At 49.5% G+C, this 27175-nt stretch overlaps 1 protein-coding gene across 4 annotated transcripts in view; it reads right to left on the reverse strand.

Moving 5' to 3' along the window:
• GSG1L (GSG1 like) overlaps positions 1-27175 on the reverse strand; it is a 265619-nt gene that overhangs the window by 81108 nt on the left and 157336 nt on the right. For 2 of the 4 annotated variants that reach the window (XM_030925305.1, XM_030925306.1), the window contains exon 3: positions 7979-8131. The exons of 1 other annotated variant lie outside the window; for it this stretch is intronic. In XM_030925305.1, coding sequence (XP_030781165.1) covers positions 7979-8131 — 153 coding nt within the window. Of the gene's footprint in view, positions 1-7978; positions 8132-11802; positions 11895-27175 lie in introns of those variants that run through there. One more of the 4 variants, XM_010388640.2, reaches the window with a different exon arrangement.

The raw sequence follows: 27175 nt of genomic DNA on the forward strand, positions 1-27175 counted from the left end.
AAACTCAGTGAACCCATGGCTCACATTCACTCCTAAAAGGCAGCACAGATGAGATTGTAAGGCAAATGGCTCTGCAAATTTGCTTTCCTGAGAAGCTACATGCTGCCTGGCTCCTGGCACTGGTACCAGGCCCAGGGGAGTTGCACTCTTCCTGCTTACAACCTAGTTTCTGAGGATGTGGGTATGGGCAGTGGAGTGGGGTTGGCGTGCTTTGCCCCTTGGCTCCCAGGCCTCCAGGTCCCCAAACTTCTGTCCAAAACACACTGGTGGCACCCACTTCGCAGGCCATAGAGGAGTATGCTCTTCAACTCGGTCCACACTCCTAAGATGGCACCTGAAACTCGGATTTCAAAGAGTTACCTTGTCTTTGGTAATCTGGGTTTTATTGTGAAATTTCATTTTTTCTTTAGGTAACAAAATAGACTCTTGATGATTTCTCCACGAGGCTGATTATTTCCTGGAGATGGACAGGTTTCTCTTTGTGCCAGTGCTGTTTTTCCTGAAAGCCCACAGTTAGCCAGACTGTGCAGGAATTTTCCAAATGACTTTCTCTTTTTTCCTAAGTAGATCAGCCTCATTTTTCTGAGGAACTAGGGGAGGAACAGAAATTTGCCCAGCCCGCTCTCACAGCCCTTTCTGAATCTAAGCCCCCGGCCACTGGGGAACAAGAGGGTGGCAGAGCCTTGTCTTCCCCCACACCTCTCGACCAAAGTCACAAGACTGGGAGGAGTGGGGACACGGGCAGCCGGACCCATCCCTGGTCTTGAATTAGTCTTGCTCTGCTGGGAGAGCACAAGAAAGGCCGTGGCCCAGCTCAGGGCCACATTATGACTTTTATGGGCCCTGGGCACTTTTGCCATCATAGACCTGTTCCTCCATAAAAGATGTATTAAGATTTACCTTTTATGACAGTAATGGTATAAAGACAAATATGGCCCTGTCTAGATTTGTTTTTATATCTTCATTATTATTATATTCTTTTTTTCTTCTGGTTTTAAAAGAAGTAAAAATTAAACATTTTATGGGTCCCTAGAAGTATCATGGGCTCCAAGCCCTGTGCTGGCTAGAGAAGGTGACCAAGAGAGTCAGAAGTCACCACTCCCAACTTCCCATTCCCCTGCCCCTCCCTCACCCTGTCCCTCAGCCCTGGAGGGAGGCACCTTCCTATGTAATCCTCTGCTGCCAGCAACACTGAGTGGGGAGACAGTCTTGACCCTTTTTCTCCCTTCACAGAAGCATTCAAACCCCAGCCCCTGGGCCCCAGCCTCGAAAATTGCCTACCCTTGATATCTGATCAAATGCCCCAGCCTCATTTTGAGAGTGCTGGTCCCTGGAGCCAGACCTGCCCCTCAGTTTATTCAAAGGCAGCTAGGAATAATAACAATAACAACCTGAAGTCCTGGGTGCAAAGCCCAGCTCAGAGCACTTCACCATGGCAGACTCTAGGGTTCAATGCGTTACTAGCTATGTGGCTGCAGGCAAGTCAGTTTTCTGATCTGAAGAATGAACATAATGTTAGTCCCTCTGTCTAGGAGGAGTAAAGAGATTAACACATGTGGCAAGCTTACCCCAGGGCCAGCGCATAGTAGCATCTGTTAAAGAAAAAAAAAAATGTTTTTTGAGAGACAGTCTTGTTCTGTTGTCCAGGCTGGAGTGCAGTGGCATTATCCTAGCTCACTGCAGCCTTAACTTTCTGGGCTCAAGGATCCTCTTGTCTCGGCATCCTGAATAGCTGTGTATTAGTCTGTTTTCACACGGCTAATAAAGACATACCCAAGACTGGGTAATTTATAAAGAAAAGGGGTGTAATTGACTCACAGTTTTGTATGGCTTGGGAGGCCTCAGGAAACTTACAATCATGGTGGAAGGAGAAGCAAACATGCCCTTCTTCACATGTCGGCAGGAGAGAGAATGAGTTCTGAGCAAAGGAGGAAGCCCTTATGAAATCATCAGATCTCTTGAGAACTCACTCACTATTGTAAGAACAGCAGGGGGAAACTTCCCCCATGACTCAGTTACCTCCATCTAGTCCCACCCTTAACATGAGGAGATTATTACAATTCAAAGTGAGATTTGGGTGGGGACACAGAGCTAAACCATATCAAGCCGGGACTGGACTACAGGTTCACACCAACATGCCCAGCTATTTTTTGTTTTTTCGTCATAGAGACAGGGTCTCTCCATGTTGCCCAGGCTCATCTCAAACTCCTGACCTCAAGTGATCTTCCGCCTTCAGCCTCCCAAAGTGCTGGAGTTACAGGCATGAGCCATCACACCCAGCCCGTTAAAGAAAAACTTATCCAAACACTTTAGGTAAAAACAGTAAGGAGGACTTATTCAAGAGGGACCACCGCCATGGGGGTTTGCAGTAGTAGGGAGAGATCGGACTCAACTCTGAATACAAGGACAAATGGAGATTCATAGCCAAGGAGCAGGGTGGGGTTCACAGATGAAAATCACTATGGGGTAAGGGGGTTCTGGCTAAACTGACTCAACAGGGTTTTTGCTGAAGGCATGCCAGGGTGATAACACAATCAGGGGTGAGGGAGGAGGAATTTGATCAGACATCAAGGGTGGGGGGTTTCTGATAAACAGATGCAGCAGGATTCTTGCTAAAACAGGACTGAGTGGACCAAGGACAGAGCCCAAGATTGGGGTCTAGTCAGAAGGGGGACTCAGAGGGGCCTGATTCAAACTGGGTCAAAGGAGAGAGTCTTTATTACATCTCAGTCAGTACTGGCTATTGTGATTAATCATGATGAATGAATGAATTATAATTCACTTGTCCTTCAGTATCCACAGGGGATTGGTTCTAGGACTCCCCACGGATACTAAAATTCAAGGATGCTCAAGTCCCTGACATAATTTGGGGCCCATGCCTGTAATCTCAGCACTTTGGGAGGATGAGGAGGGAGGATTGCTAGAGGACAGGCGTTGAAGGCCAGCCTGGGCCAACATAGCAAGACCCCATCTTCAGAAAAAATTTAAAAATTAAAAAAATTAGCTGGGCATGGTGCCACACACCTGTAGTCTCAGCTAGTCAGGAAGCTGGGGTGGGAAGATCACTTGAGCCCAGGAGGTTGAGGCTGCAGTGAGCCGTGATTGTGCCACTGCACTCCAGCCTGGGTGATAGAGCAAGACTCCGTCTTTAAAAATAATAATAAATTTTTTAACTTTTAAAAAATGGCTTAATATTTGCATATAACCTACATGTATCCCCCTGTATACTTTAAATCATCTCTAGATTACTTGCAAAATCTAATACAATGTAAATTATATGTAAATAGTTGTTGTACTGTATTGTTAAATTTGTATTATTTTTAGTGTTATATTGTTATTTTTTAATTGCTTTTTTTTCCCCCAAATGGTTTCCCTCTGGGGCTGGTGGAATCCACACATGCAGAACCCACGGCTGCAGAGGGCTGACTATAATTGGTTAGAGGAAGGGCTGCCCCAGACTCTGCTTTCTCCACCACCTCAGAAGGCATTGGCCTTGGGCTGAGCTGGTTCGGCAGACGTCAGACCCCAGCCTCTCCCCACATGGACCTGGCTGCTGGCCTCTGCCCAACCCTGCCTGCCAGCTCTTCCTAGACAGAAAGCCACACTTTCCTTCCCACAGGAGCAGAGCAGAAGCCCTCTCTACCTCCTCCAAGCCCCTCACCACCCCTTGCCCTGTTTCCAAGGGGCTCTCTTAAGACCAGCCTCCCGTGTCTTCCTGGCCAGATGCCCAGCTCTCAGCAGCAGCCTCAAAGTTTATCTCCTCATATTGTGTCTCTCCTGCTTATCTTCTCCCAGGCATGAATACAAAATCCTTTCTCTCCACCACTTGCTACCTCAGTCTTATTCCATCATCTGGCTGCTACATACTTCTCAGTTACTGTTTTCTGAAGACTTAAAATCTTCGTCCTCCCGCCTGGTCACTCCTGCAGTGCAAGTCTGTGAAAAGATCACAGGGCTTTGAAGCCAACTGGAGCTGGGTTTAATCCCAGCTCCGCAATGACCAGCTGCATGACCTTGGGCAAGTCAATTAACCTCCCTGAGCCTGGATTGTTTATCTGCCTGGAATTATGGAGACAATCTTATTTGCTTTCGCAGTGGGTCTGCCCACTAGGAGGAAACCTGGCTTGGTTTATTTGTTTTCTTGAGGGGTAGAAACTTTGAGAAGCCCTTGGAGGTAGAGGAAAGAGTCCCCCACCTCCTGCCCCACAAGGAGCCTGCTTGCAAGAACTGGTGGTGGCTGCCTGTGGCCAACGACAAACTTTTGTTGTGTGGCTGGAGTGAGCAGGTTGGGGGAAGAGCTGCATGCTTGGAAAAATAGAGGGGATTTTTTGATGTTTGGTGCAGGGGAAGAAAAGGAGAGATGAACCCACTAATGAAGGAGAGGGGGCCGGCTGCCTGCCCCCCGAGACATCATGCCCAAACTGTCTGAAACAGACTCATCATCTCCCCTCCAGCCCTTTCCCCTTCTTCCCCATCTTGGCGAGACCACTGTTCACCCCATCCCAAGCCAAAGGACAGCCAAGGGATCTCCCAGGTCAGGGGCCCTCTGACCATCTGACCCCTTCTCAGAATAATGTTTTCCACTGGATAAAATGAAATACACAGTATAGAAGAAATCAGTTACATTGAAATACAGTTAGCAATATATTCAAACAAACTTTTATAGGAATTTATGTGCCATTTTGTTAACATATGAAATGAGATTTGGTGGAAGCTCTAATAAGTATCATACCTTTTTTTTTTTTTTTTTTTTTTTTTTTTTTGAGACAGAGTCTTGCGCTGTCCCCCAGTCTGGAGTGCGGTGGCGTGATCTTGGCTCACTGCAACCTCCACCTCCTGGGTTCAAGCGATTCTCCTGCCTCAGCCTCCTGAGTAGTTGGGGTTACAGGTGCGCACCACCATGCCCAGCTAATTTTTGTATTTTTAGTAGAAACTGGATTTCGCCATGTTAGTCAGGCTGGTCTTGAACTCCCAACCTCGTGATCTGCCGTCCTCGGCCTCCCAAAGTGCTGAGATTACAGGCATGAGCCACCGTACCCGACCAAGTAACATACTTTTGAAGGAGTGCATTTTGAGATAGTTGCAGCTGTGGTGAGATTTCATGAAAAGTGTGGATTACTATTGATGACTATGTCATGGGTCTCATTCCCACTACTGTGATTTGTTGGAGGAAGTGCTAAATTACAGTTAATTTTATGTTAGAAAAATAAAGATGTTATTTCCCCCAACTGGGTTCATGGACCTCCTGAATTCTGTGCACTCCAAGCTAGAAACCCTTGACCTTGACTCTATTTTCCCCTAACCACCCACTCCCACCCGCCTCTCCTAACCAGTCCCCAAGCCCCACTGACTTTACCTCCTGCACAGTGGACTTGTCCCTGTTCTCACCCATTCTCCACTTGGGCCTTGTTGCTTTGTATCAATATGACTCCCGCCGCCTCCTGGCTGGCCTCGTTACCTCCGTTCTTGCTCCACTTCATCTGTGCTCCACCCTGAACCCAGAGAGATTATCCCTGATATGGTTTGGCTGTGTCCCCACCCAAATCTCATCTTGAACTGTAGTTCCCATAATTCCCACGTGTCATGGGAGGGACCCAGTGGGAGGTAATGGAATCATGGGGGCAGGTCTTTCTCATGCTGTTCTCCTGATAGTGAGTCTCACAAGAGCTGATGGTTTTATGAAGGGCAGTTCCCCTGCACACGCTCTCTTGCCTGCTGCCATGTAAGACATGACTTTGCTCCTCATTTGCCTTCCACCATGATTGTGAGGCCTCCCCAGCCATGTGGATCTGTGAGTCCATTAAACTTCTCTCTTTATAAATTACCCAGTCTCGGGTATGTCTTTATTAGCAGTGTGAGAATGGACTAATACAATCCCCAAATGCAAACCTGACCATGTTGCCCTTTGCTCCACACTCTTCAGTGGCTCCCTATTGCCTATATGGTAAAATCCAAAGACCTCTATAAAGCACTGACACCCTCACAAACCTCTCCAGCTTCACCTCTCAACATTCCTCCTCTTCCTACTCCCAGTCTTCCCACCATTCTGAGCTATGTGAAGTTCCTAGAATATGCCGCATCATCAGGCCTTTGCTTACGCTGTCCACTCCACCTGGAATGCCCTCCTCAAGTTGTCCAACAAGCAGACTCTTACTTATTTTCCAAGTCTCACTCAAATGTTGCCTTCCCCATGCCCACCCCACTCATCCCCAGTCCCTGGGCAAATGTGGGTGCCCCTCCCACAGGGCTGTTAACACACCCAGTCCATAGAAGTCAACATGCCATGCTAGAATCATCTGATGAATACGTCTCTCCACAAGATCGAAATCTCCACAAGATCGTGGTTGCTTATGCCTGTAATCCCAGTGCTTTGAGAGGCTGAAGCAGGAGGATTACTTGAGCCTGGGAGTTGGAGACTAGCCTGGGCAACATAGCAAGACCCTATCTCTAAAAAAAAAAAATTTTTTTTTAATTAGCTGAGCGTGGTGGGGGGATGGGAGTTGCCTATAATCCCAGTTACTCAGGAGGCTGAGATAGAAGCATCACTTGAGCCCTGAAGGTTAAGGCTGCATGAGCCGTGATTGCACCACTGCTCTCCAGCCTAGGCAACAAAGCAAGACCCTATCTCAAAAAAAATAAAGAGAGATTGAGAGAGAGAGAGAGAAAGGCTTCATGAGGGCAAGGACTGAGTCTTTTTCCTTAAACTCCCCCAAACAAGCACAGTGCCCAGTTAGGCCTTTAGCGAATGTTGGTTGAGTAAATAAATAAAAGACGGAGGGGAAAAAAGAATAAACAAGCTCTCCATCCTTGGACTGCTGGGAATGGGGTGCACAGGGATGGCGTGCATGGAGGCCGAATCCCACGTTGTCTGTGTGTGGTGACAACTGTTCTATTTTTCTTCTTTTCTTTACTATGATGATTGGATTTCCCACATCCTGGGGATGACAGATTGGCACATTTTGATCTATGGCGTGTGCTCTAATTTCTTGAATGCAGCTCTATTCTTTGCAAGATCCCTCTGTCAAATGTACATACCTCAATTAGGAGAGATTACTTCCTTTACCAAGAGGCTCATCGTTTCGGTTTCATTAAATAGAGAGTTCTTCCAATGCGTGAAGAATAGGATTAAATTTATAGAAATTCAATTTACACTCAGCTTTTTAGGAACAAATGTCTTACACAGCCAAGCCACTGCTCTGTCTGCCAGGCCTCCTGATGTTCTAGTTTATAGGCTTCCTTTATTCCCTTCCTGCGTAATCCCAGCTTAACCCCTGATGACCTGGATCCACTGCAGCGACCCTGGGCACCTGCCCACCAAATCTAAGTGTTTGCTTGGAATCATCTGTCTCCATCTTCCTGAGTCCTATGAAGCGGTTGACGGTCCCATTCTTCCTGAAACCCTCAAAATCCCTGGCTCCGTGGCCTTTCCCCACAATCCCTGCCCAACACACCCTTGCCCTTGAGTTTCTGGATGTGTTTGACCATTCAACTTCCAACGCAGCCTCTCCACATGGAGTTCTCAAAGCCAGATGAGCTCAGGAAGAGGAGCAATGTGCCCTCCACCCCAAAGCGGCTTCTCTTTTATATCCCAGGGAAAGGCGGCACAGTCAGCCTACTCTGCACAACCACCTCCCTCCCTGACACTGCAAATCCAATCCATCACAGACCATGTGGCACTGATCTCCTGAAGACATCTCAAGTTCATCTGCCTCTCCCTCCCACACGTGTTATGCTCCTTGAGGTCTGGGACTGCCTACTTTTGTTCATTACTATAACTTTAGTACCTGGTCCGGCACCTGGCACGTGATACATACTCAGTCAATATGCATTGGCCATTTTTTACAAATGCTAAAACTCAGGCTCACAAAGAGAAGTGACTTGTCCAGTGCCTCCCCGTTGGTACAACCAGGGCTTACTCCAAGGGCAGCATCCTTTCTTGCCTCTGCTCTGAGAGGCCACGGGACTGGCCATGCCTTACCTGAGAGCACCGTGAAGACAGCCGCGAAGGCATTAAGCTTGAGCCCGTCGATGACATTGCTGGAGTGGAAGAGCTCGAGACACATGAGGCTGAAGCCAACCACCAGTAGCAGAATGTACAGCACCTCGGAGACCACAGACAGCCACAGGACCCCTGTCCAACAGAGGCAGAGAGGCCGTGAGATGAGGGGCAACCCAAGATGGCTCACCCTGTGCCTATTCCTCCCACACCAGCGGAGGGTAGCAAGTCATTTTAGAATAGACCTGGTTCTGGGGGACGTCCTGATCGATGATGGAAGACTGTCATGGCCGTCCCATCCTTGTCTGCAGGGGCCGGCTCAGGGACCCAAGCTTAAGTCAGCATTCTCTGGATGCCCACTACTGGGGAAGAACTTTTATCCTGTGGCTGGACCAGGCGCTCCCTTTCTTTTTCATGGGTTAGATGATCACCACTGAGAGCCAGCTTGCGGCCATGAAGCCACCAGTTTAGGGTGAAGCTGACACTGTAGACGCAGAGAAGAGTGACGGAATGATGGCTTCATCAGACCAACCACCAGCCCTGGGAGCTGCCCTGTTCTGGGCTTATGAGATACACTGCTGTATTGTTAGGCCAGTTAGTGTGAGGTTCTGTGTTACTTCCAACTATACATTTTGTTTTGTTCTTGTTGTTTGTTTGTTTTTGTGGGTTTTTTTTTTTTTTTTTTTTTTTTTTTTTTTTGAGAAAGGGTGTCACTCTGTCACCCAGGCTGAAGTGCAGTGGTGGGATCACGGTTCACTGCAGCCTCAAACTCCTGGGCTCAAGCCATCCTACCACCTCAGCCTCCCAAGTAGATGGAAATATGGGAGTGCGCCACCACATCCAGCTAATTTTTTTATTTTTTGTAGAGATGCGGTCTTGCCATATTGCCCAGGCTGTTCTCAAACTCCTGGGCTCAAGCTATTTGCCTGCCTAGCTTCCCTAAGTACTGGGATTACGAGCCACTACATCTGGCCACCTGCAGCTCTAAGTATGCCACCTCACACACACAGCAGGTTTGCCCTCAAGGGACACCTACACTTTTATCTGCCCTGTATCCTACCCCACATTTTTTCTAGAACCCACTATTGCTACTCCCACACCTCAACCTTGTGGTTCTCCCAGTTAGCCCTGTTCTGGTAGGGTTTTGCCCTCCTGGCATAGCTAATTGGTCCTAGTATGATAATCTGACTTATAATTGACCAATCAAAGTCTTCTTCTAGGAATCTGTGCTTAGATCCACTGAAGTAGACCAGGAAAGAGCAGTTCAGATGAGAGTCTGAGCATTCTGACCACGTGAGCACCTGGTTCCAGCTGTTCCTGAAGGCCACCTGCACTCCTGTCCTTCCAGTAGTTTGGCAGTTCAAACTTTCTTTGTATTCTCTGAGATAGCACAGCTCCCTTTTCCTACAAATTGGTCCAAATTGGATTACCATCATTCGCCATCTGGTTTAGGGGGCATCTGCTGTTTTTCCTACCCATGTTATAATGATTCCTGCATGCTTTTTACCAGGAGAGCCTCTTTCTTCTCTGTCTACATAGTTCCTTTGCAGCTGACCCACATCTGGGCTCCATGCTGGGGCACATGACTCAGGTCTAGCCAGTCAGAGTGCCGTGTCCCTCCAACTCCAGTCATTGGTTCAGGAGTGAACTTCTGTATGCCTCAATTCCTTCATCTGTAAAATGGGAGTAATGGACAGGCATGGTGGCTCATGCCTATAATCCCAGCACTTTGGCAGGCTGAAGCAGATGGATCACTTGAGGTCAGGAGTTCAAGACCAACCTGGTCAACATGGTAAAACCCCATCTCTACTAAAAATACAAAAATTAGCCGGGCGTGGTGGAATGCAGCTGTAATACCAGCTGCTTAGGAGGCAGGAGAATTGCTTGAACCTGGGAGGCGGAGGTTGCAGTGAGCCAAGATAGCACCACTGCACTCCAGCCAAGCTGACAGAGCGAGACTCTGTCTTGAAAAATAAAAAAATAAAATGGGGGTAATAACACCTGTCTTGCAGTGTTGCGGTGATATAAGCAATCAGTTGCACAGCAATATAAGGAGCTTATGATTAGCACATAGTAAGAGCTCAAGTCATTTGTACTATTACAGTTTTTTTTAGAAGAACATAATGGGGATATATCCAATGGGGAATGGAAATACAGCCCAGGGACTCTTGACGAGGTCGAGGCTAGAGATAGAGTCAACAGGGAGAAATGAAATTGTGAGGGCGCATATGATTTCTGAAAGAAAAAGTAGCCAATAGAAGATGGAACTAGGAACATCCGCATGGCTTGCCTTCCAGGTCACACTAGTCATGTGGTCCCCCAAGACCCACACTTTAGAGAAAGAACTACAGACCAGGCATGGGCAGTCAGACATGGACCCATGACCCAGGTCTACTCAATGAGACTCAACCTCAGGACTTTCACAGGAACTACTGGGAAAGAGAAGTTCGCCCTTCCTTCTTTCCTTCCTTCCTTCCTTCCTTCCTTCCTTCCTTCCTTCCTTCCTTCCTGCCTGCCTGCCTGCCTGCCTGCCTGCCTTCCTGCCTTCCTGCCTTCCTGCCTTCCTTTCTCTTTCTTTCTCTCTCTCTCTTTCCCTCTTTCTTTCTTTCTTTCTTTCTTTCTTTCTTTCTTTCTTTCTTTCTTTCTTTCTTTCTTTCTTTCTTTCTTTCTTTCTTTCTTTCTTTCCTTCCTTCCTTCCTTCCTTCCTTCCTTCTTTCTTTTTCTTTCAGAGACTGGGTCTCACTCTGTCACCCAGGCTGCAGCACAGTGGTGTGATCATAGCTCACTGCAGCCTCCACCTCCTGGACTCAAGCGATCCTCCCACCTTAGCCTCCTGAGTAGCTGGGACTACACACATGCACCACCATGCCCAGCTTATTTTTATATTTTTGTAGAGATGGGGTTTCACCATGTTGCGCCAGCTGGTCTCGAACTCCTAAGCTCAAGTGAACATCCTCCCTCGGCCTCCCAAAGTGGTGGGACTGCAGGCGTGCACCACCACGCCCAGCCCTAGAAGCCTTTTATTTCCACCAAGTTTGAGGCTAGAAGGATGTAAAGATGGAATTGACTGAATCACCAGATGGCAAGAGCCTTCCTGAGAGTGAACCCAGTGCCAAGGGAGGCAGAGCCAAGAGCTGGAGGAAGAGTGCGTCCTGATGACATTGTTTGAGCCCCCGGACCCAGCCATGCCTGAAGCTGCCAGTCCTTTGTTCTTTCAATCACATGAACCAATTAATTCTTTGTCTTTGCCCATGCCAGTTTGAGGAGAATTTCCATCACAACCAGGAGTCCTTATCTTCAGCTGTTCTATTCTCCGAAGCTGTCAAACATGTCCTTTTCTAGCTCTCTGCCTTTGCACAAGTTGTTCCTTCCACCTGGAATGTCCCAGGGACATCCAAGAAATACTATTTATCAAATAAAAAAACAGTAAATTCTGAGTCCCTACCTGCTCCCTGGTGAAGAACCCAGATGCTGAAACGCCCACTATCACCCCTAGCACAACAGCGCTTTTAGTCTCAGAGAACTTTTCTTCTTCTTCCCTTTTTCCTTTTCTTTTATTTCCCCCCCTACCAAAATATCACATCTCCTGGGTAATTCCTCGGTTTTTGTAAGAGAATAATGTGCTGTTGGCAGCCTGGATGCTGTTAAAACACCCCCTGGCACCGCACACTCACAGCCTCCGAGCCCTTCGCTGGCCCAAGGCCCACCAGGCAGCGGGGAGCAAAGCAGGAAATTCAGGGAGCGCTGAGCCTGCAGGAGGGTGGCTGACACCCAGGAGATTTCATCCCCAACCCAACAATCTTTACCTCGGAGCTGCTGATGCTCCTCTCGCTGGGTTTCCAGCCCCTGCTGGTTCTGGCAAGGACTGCCCCTCATCATGGCACTGCTCACTGACTCAGCTGCCTCCCCCCCGCGCAGCCCCCACACCACAGGGGGTGCGGTCAACCCTGCCCATGTGGGCCCCAGGCCAGGACGCTTCCCCCGCACCTCCCCTCACAGCAGGGCCCAGCAATGCTCTTTCAGAAGTGATGGGAGATGGGCCAGAGCTTGGAGGTGGGGATGCTCCGGAAGTAACTTAACCATGGGGAAACAGGCACAAGTACCCCGATGCCTGGCAGGGTTGTGGGTGCTTTATTTATTTATTTATTTATTTATTTATGACAGACTGTCACTCTGTCACCCAGGCTGGAGTGCAGTGACACCACCTCGGCTCACTGCAACCTCCACCTCCTAGGTTCAAGTAATTCTCCTGCGTCAGCCTCCCGAGTAGCTGGGATTGCAGGCGCCCGCCACCGTGCCCGGCTAATTTTTGTATTTTTAGTAGAGATTGGGTTTCATTATGTTGGTCAGTCTTATCTCAAACTCCTGACCTCAAATGATCCACCCGCCTTGGCCTTCCAAAGGGCTGGGATTACAGGCCTGAGTTGCACCCGGCTGGGTTGTGCTTAGACAGATAGATAGATATAGATATACAGAAATTTTTTTTTTTTTTGAGATAGGATCTTGCTCTTTGTCCAGGCTGGAGTGCAGTGGCATGATCATAGCTCACTACAGCCACTAACTCCTCGGTTCAGGCCATCCTCCTGCCTCAGCCTCCATAGTAGTTGTGACTACAGATATGTGCCACCATGCCCAGCTAATTTATTTATTTTGTAGAGACAGGGTCTCATTATGTTGCTCAGGCTGGTCTCGAACTCTCAGCCTCAAGTGATCCTCCCGACTCGGCCTCCCAAGGCCTCCCAGGTGTGCCTGGCCGAGTTGTGCTTTTCCAGCTAGATTGCTAGATTTATTTCCTTATCTTCTTACTGGGCTCGGGAGCATCCATCTGCGAGTTTCAGCCCACTCCAGCCAAGGAAATTAATAACAATAATGATTGTTCTTGTTGTTATAATTGTCACAATAAAGGCTGACAATTGTAAGGTCTTTATTATGTGCCAAGTCAAAAAGAAGGATGTTGGTGTCCCGCCCAGTCTCCTAGGCTCTCTTTTTAGAGTTTCTGTCTTTAGAGGATTGTCTTTGGGCAACCAGAGCCAATTTTTTCTATCTTTGTTCAGAAAATGACTGGGAACTTACATTTCCCTCTTAGGTGCCATCAACACATGACTGACCAGCAGGGTCCTGTCCTGTGGCTCTGGCTAGGACAACTCTGAGCTGTGACCCACACTGCAAAGCCCCCGTGGGGTCAGACTGGCCTGACACCATCCCTTGCTTTCCTTTCTCCCTTCCCTGTCCTGCAGGTTCAGTTCCCTTACCAGTCTCCCCAGGGAGCATTTCCTTCACCAATGACTTTATACCCAAATACTCATCTTACACTGTGCCTCTAGATAATCTGATCTCAGACACAAAAATTCATGTGGATTATATCACCAAATCTTCCTAACAGCCCTGCAAGGTAGCAATGCATCACCCATTCTGCAGACAAGAAAACTCAGCTTCCGAGGGATTAAGCAACTGCTCTACACACCTAGGTAGTGACAGTCTGCAGTTCAAACTCACGCCTCCGTGACTCCAGGAACCATGGTCAGCAAGGAGGCTGTCATCAGGACAGAGTGGCCACTTGGAAACCATATTCTCCCACTCTTAGCAGGTTGCTGCGGCTGGTCTGGCTGTGGGGCGTAGGATTCCCTAGTCAAGGCTTCCATTCAAGATATTCTCCAGAGTCCCAAGCAATTCTGGAACCAGGTGTCCAGAAAAGGGTGGCCGCTGAGTGGGATGGATCCCTTCAGTTCTCAGGGATCCTGTACCAGCCAGCCACCAGGTGTGATAGGGAAGGAGGCTACAGGGTAGAGAAGGTAATCTGGAGGATTCTTGGAAGCCAGGCTGGGGAAACTGGACTTGACCTGCGTTCAGGGGCAGGTGAGGGGCTTAGCCAGTGAACCCTGTATGCTGAGAGGAGAGTGAAGAATGGATGGACAGGATGGAAAGAGCTCCTGGGGACTTCCACTGCACTCCATGCGAGAGATGACAGTGACCCGGACTGTGGCCACAATGGGAATGAGGACAAGTAGGTAAACTAATAACCCCTGAGGGTTGGACTCAGTGGGCTGTGCACCTATGAACTTGGCGGCAAAGGAGAGGGAGGAGGCCACACTGCTGCCATGTTCCTGGCTTGGACACCTGAGCAGATGATGGTGTTCCTCACTGAGCATGGAACACTGCTAAGGCAGGAGGACAATGACATGCAGAGCCTACATGAGCCATGGAACATCCAGCAGGGATGTCCATGAGTTGGAGCTCAGACAGGTGTGGGGCACTGGCAAAACTCAGCACTCCCTGTGTATCTGCTGTGATTGTCAGAAGGTAGTTGGAGCTAACAGGATGCCTCTGAACCCATGTGGGAGGCGGGATTCCAGAGGACATTAATACTTAAGGGGAGGGAGCAGTGGCAGGGGGCTGTGAAGGTGCAGCAGGCACAGCCAGTGCCCCCAGGCTGCCCATGGCCCTTGGGGGCATATTTCCACCTGCTGGCCCCTGTGTCTCTGCCTGGGGGCTTGCCCTGGCCACCTCCAGCCCACCTCCACCCAGCTTTGAGACAGGCTGGACATGCCAGGGGATGTACACCAACCTGCCCCCATCCCCAGCAGCAGCCCTCCCCGAGTGCTGAGTGCCAGCTGGCGAATAAGTCCCAGAAGCTGGGTGCCACTGGAGGCTGTAAGCTACACATTCCTGTTTCCCACCAGGGACAAGTGCTTTAAGGCGGTGTTGAGTCACAGCGTTAAATTGTCTAAACCAAAGAGTGCAAAAGTGATTCTCTTTCCCCTGATTTTTAACGTTCTTATTACCTCAATCAAAAGAATCTCTGTGTGGTGCTAATAGGTCCTTAACACCTTTGTAACACTTGTCAATTTTTTAAAGCACATACAAGGCTGGCCTCAGGCTCAGAGTCTTCCATAGTTTCTAGCCAGATTGAGTAACATTTTTTATTATTTGTTATTATTAATTATTTATTTTTGAGACAAAGTCTTGCTTTATCACCCAGGCTGGAGTGCATTGTGCAGTGGCTGGATCATGGCTCACTGCAGCCTTAACCTCTTGGGCTCCAGTGATTCTACTACTTTGGCTTCCCAAGTAGCTGGAACTACAGGCACTCACCACCACACCCCACTAATTTTTAATTTTTGTTTTTTAGAGACAGGGTGTCACTATGTTGCTCAGGTTGGTCTGAAACTCCTGGGCTCGAGCGATCCTCCTGCCTCAGCCTCCCAAAGCTCTGGAATTACAAGCATGAGCCATCGTGCCTGGCCTCAGATTCTCTTAACCCTTCTCACTCCACTGTAAGGAGTTTCTTTCATTAAAGTGTCTTCACTTGAACTATTTGGGGGATTCTGTTTTCTGCAGGGACCCTCAGTGACAGATTTTTTTTTTTTTTTTTTAATGCAAGGGACTCTGATTTCCAGTGAGAATGGTGGTCTAAGCCAGTGGTCTAAGCACACACTGAGTGCCCGAGCAGCAGCACCAGGCTTACCTGGGCACTTGTAGTGCAAATTCACGGGCCCCAGCCCAGACCTGTGGAATCAGAAACTCTGAGAGTAGGACTCATTCTGTGTTTGAATGGACCCTCCAGGTGATGTTGATATGCAATCCAATTTGAGAACCAAGAATCTAAAGTCCCGTTTTTAAATGTACATGTAAAAAATGAGGCTGAATGCAGTGGCTCAAGCCTCTAATCCCGGAGGCCAAGGTGGGAGGATTGCTTGAGCCCAGGAGATTGATACCAGCCTGGGCAAAATAGCGAGATATCATCTCTACAAAAATTTTAAAAATTAGCCAGGCATGGTGGCGCGTGCCTGTAGCCCCAGCTCCTTGAGAGGTTGAGGTGGGAGGGATCACTGGAGCCCAGGAGATTGTGGCTGCAGTGAGCTACGATCCTGTCACTGCACTCTAGCCTAGACAACAGAAGCGAGACCCTGTCTCAAAAATAAAAAATTTAAAAAAAAAGAGTCACCTTGGTCGGGCTTGGTGGCTCACGCCTGTAATCCCAGCACTTTAGGAGGCCAAGGCAGGCAGATCACCTGAGGTCAGGAGTTTGAGACCAGCCTGGTCAGCATGGTGAAACCCCGTTTCTACTAAAAATATAGAAATTAGCCGGGTGTGGTGGCGGGCGCCTGTAATCCCAGCTACTCGGGAGGCTGAGGCAGGAGAATCACTTGAATCCAGGAGGTGGAGGTTGCAGTGAGCCAAGATCGTGCCATTGCACTCCAGCCTGAGTGACAGAGGGAGACTCGGTCTCAAAAAAAAAAAAAGAAAAAAATGGTCACCTTAAGGAAAAACTAAGTCAATGCTAGAAAAGAAAAGTAGGTGTTGGCGTCAGGCAAATAAAAGGCGGTATGGGCATAATTAAACAATCGGGAACCGATGCAGAATGCCTGGGCTGTGATGAACGCTCACTTTTCTTCTTAGTGCTACGGAATGCAAGCTCGCGGAAGGACAGGAAGTCAGAACAGACAGCCTCTCAGCAGGCCCTGCAAGGCCTTGCCTTGGTGACGCCAGGAAAGGCTCCATAATGGTGGGGATGATTGTCCCAAGTCTCCGAAACTTGCACTAATGGTTCAATTTGTGGCAGAGAACAGGTGACCTTCAGGGGACAGAAGGAATGAAATGATTTCTCATCAGGTGCGGGGCCGGGAGGTGACAGCCGATCCTGTTAGCTGCACTTTTTGCCTTTTTAAAAAACAGCTTTGTGACGCCAACTCTGACCCTTCATTGCTGGGACTGATGGGTTTGCAGGAATGATTTCCCGTTCTCCCTGGATCCCTCCCTTGCTGAGAGAGCTTCCAGGGCCAGATCCTTGACTGAGTGAAAAAGGATGGGTGGGAACTGTGTCTCGGCTGCGTGACCTTGAGTGGTCCTGTGTCCGTGGGGTGCCTCATTCCTAAACTGGGCATAATTGACTTGTTGGATGCAGTCAATGAGACAATACTGGTAAATCACACAAGCCCGATCTTTGGAAAGAGTTGAAGAAAGTTAAGTATGACTATTTATTGCTAATAAGTGTCATTATTCACTATTATAATAATTTTCCCTTTTCCTTTTTTATTTTTTTAGAGACAAGGTATCAGTCTGTCACCCAGGCTGCAGTGCACTGGCTCAATCAAGGCTCACTGCAGCTTCAACCCAGGCTCAAGAGATTCTTTGGTCTCAGCCTCCCAAGTAGCTGGGACTACAGACGTGCACCACCATGCCCAACTAATTTTTCATGTTCATTTTTTATTAACAGACAGGGTCTCACTCTGTCTCCCAGGCTAGAGTGAAGTGGCACAATCATGGCTCACTGCAGCCTCGAACTCCTGGCCTCAAGCGATCCTCCCACTTCAGCCTCCCAAGTAGCTGGAACTACAGGTATGCACCACTACATGCAGCTAATTTTCTCAATTTTTCTAGAGACAGGGTCGCACTCTGTTGCCCAGGCTGGTCTCAAACTCCTGGCTTCAAGTGATCTCCAGCCCTGACTTCCCAAAATGCAGGGATTATGGACATGAGCTACCATCACTGACCATCAATTGTAGTAAGAGGTGGTAAAGGCACCGAGAGAAATTGAGGGCCTGAACCAGCCTGCCTAGGTTACCTTAGCTCCATCAAGAACTAGCTGTGAGACTGGGAAAAGGATACATTGCCATTGAACCTCAGTCTTCTCATCTGCAAATTGGGCATACGTGAAGCAGCCAGCCAATGGACTGTCGTGAGGATTAAGTGAATTAATTGATGAGTAAGTGCTTAGGCCAACACCTGTCCTGTCTAAAGTGCCCGTTAGCTGTTCCTGTTGTTGTTATTCCTAAAGTAAAGTAGCCAAGGAGAATTAGCAAGCCTAGAACAAGTGCATTTTCAGCCACTGGACAAATAAAACCTTTATGGGGATCAGAGGGGAATTGTTGCAAAGTCATATGAAGTCTCAAGACTCAATGGCCTTTCAAGAGAAAACACTTTTTTTCTCAAAAAATCCATCAGTTTAATACATCAAATCAATAAGGCACGGCGCAGTGGCCGCTGGCTGTGAGATGGGTGTCGGGCCCCCTGATACCGAGCATGTTGAATCATGTAGATGATGTGGACTGGGACCTCGGGGGCTGGCAACGTCTGTGTGGCAGCTGCTGTTTGCAAAAATGTCAATATGGGAAGCTCAGAGGCAGGGATGTACCAGGGCTGGGAGGAAAAGGCCAGAGGCCATGGAGAGCCGTAGGGAGGGACTTGAGGGGTCACTGAGCCCCCAGCCCTTGTTCTACAGATGAGAAATCTCAGATGCAAAGAGGAGCCAGGACTTTCCCATGTCACAGAGTAAGTCAGGAGCAGAGTCGGGTGGGAGGCACTCTTCCACCTCCCACCCAGGCTGTTTCCTGTTGTGTGCCTGGGGGCTGCGTTGGCTCTATCCGAGGCAGGAGGATTGAGGCTTGAGGGGGAAAGGGCTGTCTGGAAGAGAGAACTACAGTGAGACCAACAGATGGTGGCTCCACCATGTGTCAGCAGCCCCGAGTTTAAACCCTGATGCTGCAAACCTCAGGAAGGTCCCTTTGCTGCTGTGAGCCTCAGTTTCCCTCTCGGCAGAGTGAGTAGATTCTCAAACGAGTTGCCAACAGGCTGAATCCAGCCCACAGAAATGTCTTGTTTGGCCCACACAGTATTTTAAAAATATCTGAATTCATTATCAACATTTAAAAATAGGAGGCTTCACATTAAAAAAAACATTCAGATTTCTGGATTCGTTTGCAAAATGGGCAAATGCACAATACTGGACCTGCATCATCACGTGATGATGACTGTGGGGCTGAGCTGGGGCTGCCCTCCTCGCACAGGGGCACAGACCCCACCCGGTGCCCCTCAACCCTTCATGGGTCCTGCCGGGCTCTCGAGAGCATTAGAGTTTCCAGCCTCGTCTCCCTATATGATGATATCTAAGTCATTTCTATCCCTGACACAGCAGCCATGCAACATTTTAAGACCCTGTATGGACCCCTGATATCTACAGATAGGGGTGAAATGCCCTGCAAACCCTCGGTTATCCAGCTTTCCCAGGGTCCAGAGTTCTAACAAACACCACGCCAGCCCATAACTCAATGTTCAGAGTTAGAGGAAAAGGAAAGACATTCAGCTCAGATGCCCGAATTGATTTTCTAAGCCAAGGGCATGGATCTGACAGCTGTTCCCGAAAGTTCTCTCGTCCAGCCAGCCCCACATCCTTTCCGCAAACGCCCAGAGTGGGTGAGTGAGTTGCCCAAGGTCACAACGCTCACTTGGAATTTTCTTTTAATGAGGCCGGAAAGCTTTTATGCTTTGACTCCAGGTCATAGTAGAGACCCTCAGTGACTGCTTTAGTGGGATGGGCAAAAGGTCGGGCAACAGAGCACGTGGGCATGTGATGCCATTCCAATGCCAATTGGCATGCTACCTTGGAAACATGGGGCCCAGAGATGACTGTTTTCTACATAACCATCTCGTCTAGAGTCTCACTCCTCAAAGGGAGGTCTACAAACCAGCAGTGTCAGCATTCCCTGGGACCCTGGAGAAAATATAGAATCTCTGGCCCCTCCCAGACCTACTGACTGAAGACCTGCATTGTCACCAGGTCCCTAGCTGACTCCAAAGCATGTAGGAGGGTGAGGAGCACTGGCCTAGAGGGCCACTCCAATGGGTGGGGCATGCTGGAGGCGCGGGGGGAATGGCATGTTCAGCCTGCAGCTGTACTTCCTTCTGGCGGGTACTGAGGGTGGAGATAGGCAGGACTGCTTGGGATCCATGTGTCAAAGGCATTGAATGCTACAGTAAGACATTTGAATGTGATGACTCTCTAAGCCCCTGGGGTTGGCAGGGCTCTCAAAGGTGTCCCCATCCTAATCCCTGGAACTGAGAATATGTTACCTTGCATGGCACAAGGGACTTTGTAGATGTGATTAAGATCTTGAGATGGAAGGATAAATAGCTAATGCACGTGGGCCTTAATACCTAGGTGATGGGTTGATGGGTGCAGCAAACCACCATAGCACACATTTACCTATGTAACAAACCTGCGAGTCCTGCACATGGATACTGGAACTTAAAATTAAATTAAATTAAATTTGTTTAAAAAGACAAAGGTTGAAGGCATTAAAAAAAAAGATTTTGAGATGGGCATATTATCCTGACATCTGGGTTGGCCCAGTATAATCACAAGGGTCATTATGACAGGGAGATAGAAGGGTCAGAGACAGAGAAGGAGACGCCGTGGCAAAAGCAGGGGTTGCAGTGATGTGAGGCCATGAGCCAAGGAATGCAGACGGCTTCTAGAAGACAGAAAGGGCAAGGAGACAAGTTCTCCCCTTGAATCTCCAGAAAGAAACACAGTCCGGCTGACACTTTGGTTTTTTGCTGCTGTTTTGTTTTATTTGAGACCGATTCTCACTCTGCTGCCCAGGCTGGAGTGTAGTGGCAAGATCTCAGCTCACTACAACCTCCGCCACCTAGGCTGGAGCAATTCTCCTGCCTTACCCTCCCGAGTAGGTGGGATAACAGGCATACACCATCACGCCTGGCTAATTTTTGTATTTTTAGTAGAGATGGGGCTTCACCATGTTGGCCAGGCTGGTCTCAAACTTCCTGACCTCAGGTGATCCACCCACCTCAGCCTCCCAAAGTGCTGGGATAACAGGCGTGAGGCACCATGCTCAGTCAACACTGATTTTTAAGTCTCATTTTGGAATTCTGACCTCGAGAACTGTGTGATAAATCCATATTGTTTCAAGGCACTAAATTCTAAATTTGTGGAAATTTGTTACATCAGCAAGAAGAAACTAATACACCTCCTTTTTTTCTTCTTCCTTTTTGAGACAGGGTCTCATGCTGTCACCCAGACTGGAGTGCAGTGATGGAATCATAGCTCACTGCAGCCTCCAACTCCTGGGCTCAAGTGATCTTCCCACCTCAGCCTCCCAAGTCTCTGGGACCACGTGCTATTGTGTCTGGCTAATGTTTTAAATTTTTTGTAGAGATGAGGTCTCACCCTGTTGCCCAGGGTGGTCTCAAACTCCTGGCCTCAAGTAATCCTCCCCCACTGACCTCCCAAAGTTTTGGGATTACAGGCGTGAGTTACCACGCCCAGCCATCTTCTTTTCTTTGTTCAAAATCACCTCCTCCCCAAACCACCCTAGCCGCCACTGTGGCCCCCAGATCAACCGCAGCAAAGAAGGAAGCTTCTCTACCACCTTGCTGTGGTGGGGTGAGCCTGGACTTGAAGTCAAGCAGGCACGGATTTGACCTTGGCCTTTTCCTAACCTCTCTGAGCCTCAGTTTCTTTGGCTGTAAAACAGAGTCAACACTACCAGTCTCCCAGGATTTTCTGGGCAACTTTAATGAGGGAATGGCTGCAAAGTCCCCATCTAGATCTTGGAGCACTCTAGGTCCTCTGTAAATGGCAGCCTATGAAGCTGATGGGCTGGGCCCAGAGAAACAAGTCCTTTCTCCTCCACACTCAACAACTGAACAAACTAGTTTATCATTGGAAGGGATTTTGACAATGCCTCCGGCCCCTAGAGTTCCACAAGACTCCAGGCCTTGTCAGTTCAGAGGCGTCTCTGGCAGACGTGCCCTTTAGAAATGGCTCTGTTGGAATCTGGGGACAGTCGCTGAGCCTGTGAGACTTGTCATGGTGACCTTGGCCTTCAGAATCAGACGACAATTATTTTTCTTCCCCTTCAGGATTCAGCTGCTGACTTTGAAAATAAGCGCTGGCCCACACAGGCTGCGGGCCTGGAGATGGGTAGTAGGAACCTGGTGGGAAGAACTTTGAAGTCCAAGGTCGAGTTCTGGCCCCAAAGGCCCCACCCACCCTCCCACCCACCCCCTGGCAGGTCATCTTGGGCAAGTCCTCTCATCTCTCCAGGCCTCTTTTTTCCCATCTCTAAAAGGGAGTTGCTATGAAGGCAGAAGGACGAAAAAGGGGAAGGGAGAAGTCACCAACTGGCTCGAAGACAGGTTTTTGAGATTTTTTGTTTTGTTTTCTCTTTGTTTTGTTCCCTCCCCTGTCCTCTTCCTCCTCATCTTCCTCCTTCTCTTCCTCCTCCTCTTTTTTCTCCTCTCTCTGTTTCTCTCTCTCTCCACTTGACCTTAGCTGTAAGGCCAAGAAGTGATCTCTCTCTATCTCTTCTCCCTTTCTGCCTATCTCTCTCTCTCTGGGGGGGGTGTGTGTGTTTCTCTGTCTCTCTTTCTCTCTTGGTACATGTGATATTTCTAAAAATTTGAATTAGCTGTCATGCCAATATTTAAAAATGGGAAAATCATATGAGAATCTAGATTCTTTTGAAAATATGGAAGACCAGGACCTTATTCCCACATGGAAATTGTGGCTGGGCAGAGTGGCTGCTGCTCCCTTTACCAAGGGCAGGTGCTGTCTAGTTCACTGCAGTCCTCACCCCTCCCTATTATTTGACACCACAAAGGCTGAGGGCTACAGCCCAGGGAACCAGCTCAGAGTGCAGGCAGTGAGAGGGAAGAAAGTGTGTGCAGTCAGGGAGGATAGAGATGGGCAGGGCTCAGGGAGGAGGCTGCCATGGGAGGCCAGGAAAGGCCCTCCATGCGAAGGGCCTCCAGACATCTGCTGGTTCCCACCCCAGCTGTCACCTGCTGCCACCCTTGAAAACACATCTGTGAATATGATCTGGGGTTGGTCAGTTCGGAACATAGCGGAGAAAAGCAGGAAAGCATTTACCTGCTGCGAGCTGGCAGTGTAGCTGGAGTGTTTAAGGGCGTGGCCGGGGGAGCCAGGTCTCCTGTAGGCAAACCCCAGCTGTGCTAGGCACGTTCTGTGTGGCCTCGGACAAGTTACCTCACCTTTTTGAACCTCCGTTTCCTTACCTGCCTTCCAGGTGAGGCATTACATGAAACAGGTAAAGAGGCATCGCTGGCCAGGCATAGCGGCTCATGCCTGTAATCCTGGCATTTTGGGAGGCTGAGGTGGGAGGATCACCTGAGCCCAGGAGTTCAAGGCCTGCCCGGGCAACACAGTGAGACCCTGTCTCTACAAAAATTAAAAAAATTAGCCAAGTGTGGTGCCATGCACCTGTGGTGGTAGCCACTCAGGAGGCTGAAGCAGGAGAATTGCTTGAGCTAGGGAGGTTGAGGCTATAGTGAGCTATGACTGTACCACTGCACTCCAGCCAGGGTGACAGAGGGAGACCCTTTCTCAAAAACATAAATAAATAACAAGAAGATACGTGTAAAGAGGCATAACCCAGGGTTCACTCCCGATGGACCTCAATACATGCTAGCTGTCCCCATTTTAACAGAGGAGAACAGATTCTGTCTTGCAAATAATAAAGAAAAAATTCTCAGCTGCCTCAAGCCTAACAGAGCCAGACTGAGTGGGTGGTGGGGAGGTACTGTCCAACTGGGTGATGTGGATTCCACGTTTGCTCAGGATCTCAAGACCAGGCAGGCTTCAGCCTCTGCTCCTTGCCTCTCTGCACCTCCGTTGCTGAATCCGGGGTCCCCTGTGGCCTGATGGTACTCCGACTCAGTCTCCCCATCCCGAGCACTAATGTAATTGTCCTTCCTCCTCAATCCCACCTGAAAAACAGCAGTGACTGCACAAACGCAGACACTGTGTCCTGGGAATGCAGACAGAACAGGACTTGGATCCAGTCCTCTGGGAACCCCAAATTGAACCTGAGAGTGAGACACCCAGTGACACACCCAGTGACAACCACGCTCTACAGCATCCACAGAGGGTGCTGGCACCCTTTTGAGCTGGCACCCTTTTGACAAATAGAAACTCAATTCATCTCCACAACCACCCTATGACTTGGGTGCTATTACTATCTCCACATAGTGGAAGTGAGGAAACTGAGGCAGGTGAAGAGGTCAAGTCCCCATCCCAGGGCCATAATGGGCAAGTAAGTGGCAGAGCTGGGATTCAAAGCCTGGTCAGCCCATCTCCCATGGCAAGAAAGGCCCAGCTGGTCTCAGAGCACCTCCCTGATGCCTGCTTGGGGGGCCTGGCTGGTTCTTTGCAAGCATTTGAGGTAGGGGCTACCAGGCTCCATCTTCCAGGTAAGGACACTGAGGCAGACAGAAGGAAACAGATTCACCCAAGATCCCACAGCATTGGCAGGGGGAGTTAGGAATGGTGCCTAGGTCTATCTGAGCCTCCCTCTCCACCTTTGCACATTTTCCAGCCCACAGACCCCTTTGGCATCTGGTGAAGCCTCATGGACCCTTACTCAGAATAATGTTTTTCAACACGTAAAACAAATACATGCAGAATTGCAAAGAAAACCAATTATATTGGAATGGAATTATCAAAACATTAAAAAAAAAAAAAAACCAGATATATAGGCCAGGCATGGTGGCTCATACTTGTAATCTCAGCACTTTGGGAGGCCGAGGTGGGTGGATCATCTGAGGTCAAGAGTTCAAGACCAGCCTGGGCAAAATAGTGAAACCCTGTCTCTACTAAAAATACAAAACTTAGCCAGGCATGGTGGCATGCTCCTGTAATCCCAGCTCCTCAGGTGGCTGAGGCAGGAGAATTCCTCAAACCCGGGAGGCGGAGGTTGCAGTGAGCCGAGATTGCACCACTGCACTCCAGCCTGGGTGACAGTGAGACGCTATCTCAAGAAATAAATATTTAAAAATTAGATGTATAATATTAGTACACATACTTCTTGATTGACACAGGATATAACAAGATCTAGTGCACGTCTAATAACTACAGTAACTTCAAAGCAGTGAGGAGGGAAGCGGTATTCCAAAATATCTGCAACCCCTGTAATGTGTGATGGAAAACACCTGTGATTTCGACTGGTGTCAAAGCCCCAGGTGCAGCTAGTCCACTGAGGTTTGTTGTTGCCACACGTCACAAAGGAAGATGCCAATGGCTAGTGACAGGCTAGTGAAAGTTAGCATGATCCTGCCACCTCGATTCTTAGATCCTGAATCCTGTCCACTGGCCACCTGGAAACATCCAAGTTAACCATCTCTATTGTTTCTTGGCTAAGGCCAAGTGAAGAATCTGCTACAGGAGTGGTTCTCAAGTTTGCACGTGCACGTTAAAATGCAGATTCCTGGGCTGGCCCCTGTGGAATCTGTTGCTGCAGGTTTGGGAAGAGGCTGCGATCTGCATTTCGAGCAAGTGCCCCAGATTGTTCGGATGCACGGGCCATTTTATGACAAAGAGGTACCTTTTAAAAATGTAAATACGATCGGGTCTCTCTCCTCCTGCAACCTTCTGGTGATGCCCTGTAGAGCTTGGGATAAACCCCAACTCCGTGACTTGACATTTGTGTTTCTACCAGATTGTCAGGCCACTGCGTACCCTTTGTCATCCCCTGTCCCTCCACACTCCAGCCTCACGGGCAGCTCCCTTCCTCCAAAGCCACCTCAGGGCCTTTGCACTTGCTGTGCCCTTGGCCCAGTGTTCTTCCCCCAGCGTCACTTGGCTGGTTGCTTCCCAGCTCAGATGACCCCGACCCCTCCATTGAAAGCAGCCACCACTCCCATCACGCACAGTCACTTTCAGTCCTTCCCCCTATTGTACTATCCCCTCTGCCCTTCTGGTGATTGGAAGTGGTGTTATTCATTGGTTTACTGAGGTCTGGTCTGGCAGGATGTTGTCTGTCCAGCACCCGCTCCTGGAACCACGTCTGGCTCTGGCATGGGTGGCGCTCAGCAAAGAATTTGCTAAATGAATGAGTGAAGAAATGCCACCAGCCAAGAGGAGAAGGAGACGGCCAGAGTTGTTCAGCAGCCAAGAGGCCGAGGGAAAAAACTGCTTCCAGGAGGAGGGAGCCACAGTCGTGAATACCACCAAAAGGTCAAGGGAAATGAAGACCGAGAGATGAGAAAAGGCCATGGGCTTTGGCGATGGGAACCCCTCTGGTGACATTTGTGGGGAGGGAAACCGATTCTGCAGAGAGGCCGATGCCAAGGGGGAATCTGGCTTCAGGAGGTGGGGAAGGAGAGGGTGGTGAGGCTGGCGGCGCAGACCCATGGGTGCCGATGACGAGACAGGGGAGATTGGCCCAAGCTTCAGAGCAGGGGGAGGGAGAAGGCGGGGGCCACTGGTGCGGGGGGCTTTGGTCATCCGGATTCACTGACTCACTGATTAGTTCACTTTCAGCAGGGAGGGATGGGGGAGGGGACAAGAGCAGGGCTCTGGAACCAGGTAGGGTGGGTTCACATCCCACCTCCTCCGCTTATCAGCAGGGTGCCCTGGGCAAGTTATTTCAATCTGGCTGGACCTTGGTTTTCTCCTCTGTAAAATGGAATGAAAATGATGTCCGCCTTAAGGGCTGCAGTGAAGATTTAGTGACACATGCGGGAACAGGACGGGGTAGCCCGAGAGTGCCCAGCGGGTGCCATCTTTTGTTTCCTGTTGCTGCTCAGTGTCGGGTGCCGTGTTGCAGCTGGGATGCGGCAGTGAAAGGCGGCTCTCAGCGTGAACCACAGAGACAAGGACACAGCCAGGCAAAGCAGTGATGGCCCACCGCCAGGCAAGTTGAGTGACCAGGGGCTGCAGGGGTCCAGAAGGGACCAGCCTGGCTCAGGCACGGGAGTCCCAGGGGTTTCTGGAGGAGGAGCTGGAGGAGGTCTTGAAGGACAAGGGGGAGTCCAGCAAGAAGAACCAGACCCAGGGAGCGGGAACCCAGAGCTGGACCCAGAGTCCAAACCCTGGGGACTAGGAGCCTGCAGAAGAGGCCACTTGACCCCAAGGCAGCAGGGAGTTGTGGGAGACCTCCCACCAGGGAGCAGCGTGGTCGGACCTGGGTACCCGGGATTCCCTCTGGTTACCACACAGAGAGAGGGAAGCGGGCCTGGCGTCAGTGCTGCCCGGTGGGGAGACTTCTGCAGGGCTCCCTGGGAAGCAGGGACAATCGTCCAAATGGTGGAAAGCACGGCCAAGACAGGGGAGAGGAGACAGACTGCCTGTGGGAGGCAGAGTACAGTCACCCCCTGAGGACCCCGGGTCACTTTCCTCTGATGTGTGTCCCACAAGGACGAGTACTTAAGGGGGCTGCAGAACTCCCACCCACCTCCATCAACCTTTCCTCCCATCTCTCCACCAAGGCCCATTCTGAGTGCATGGTGAAGGGGGCTCCAGGTGCTAAGATGCCCGCCTTGGGGGCCTGGAGGGAGAGTAGCCTCAAAGCTGTAATGAGCCACCAGGGACCAAATACTCCAGGGCAGGCCAGAAGTCAGGGACTTGGCGGACAGAGTGCA

The sequence above is a fragment of the Rhinopithecus roxellana genome, chromosome 20 (genome assembly GCF_007565055.1).
Source record: "Rhinopithecus roxellana isolate Shanxi Qingling chromosome 20, ASM756505v1, whole genome shotgun sequence".
Classification (NCBI taxonomy): domain Eukaryota; kingdom Metazoa; phylum Chordata; class Mammalia; order Primates; family Cercopithecidae; genus Rhinopithecus; species Rhinopithecus roxellana.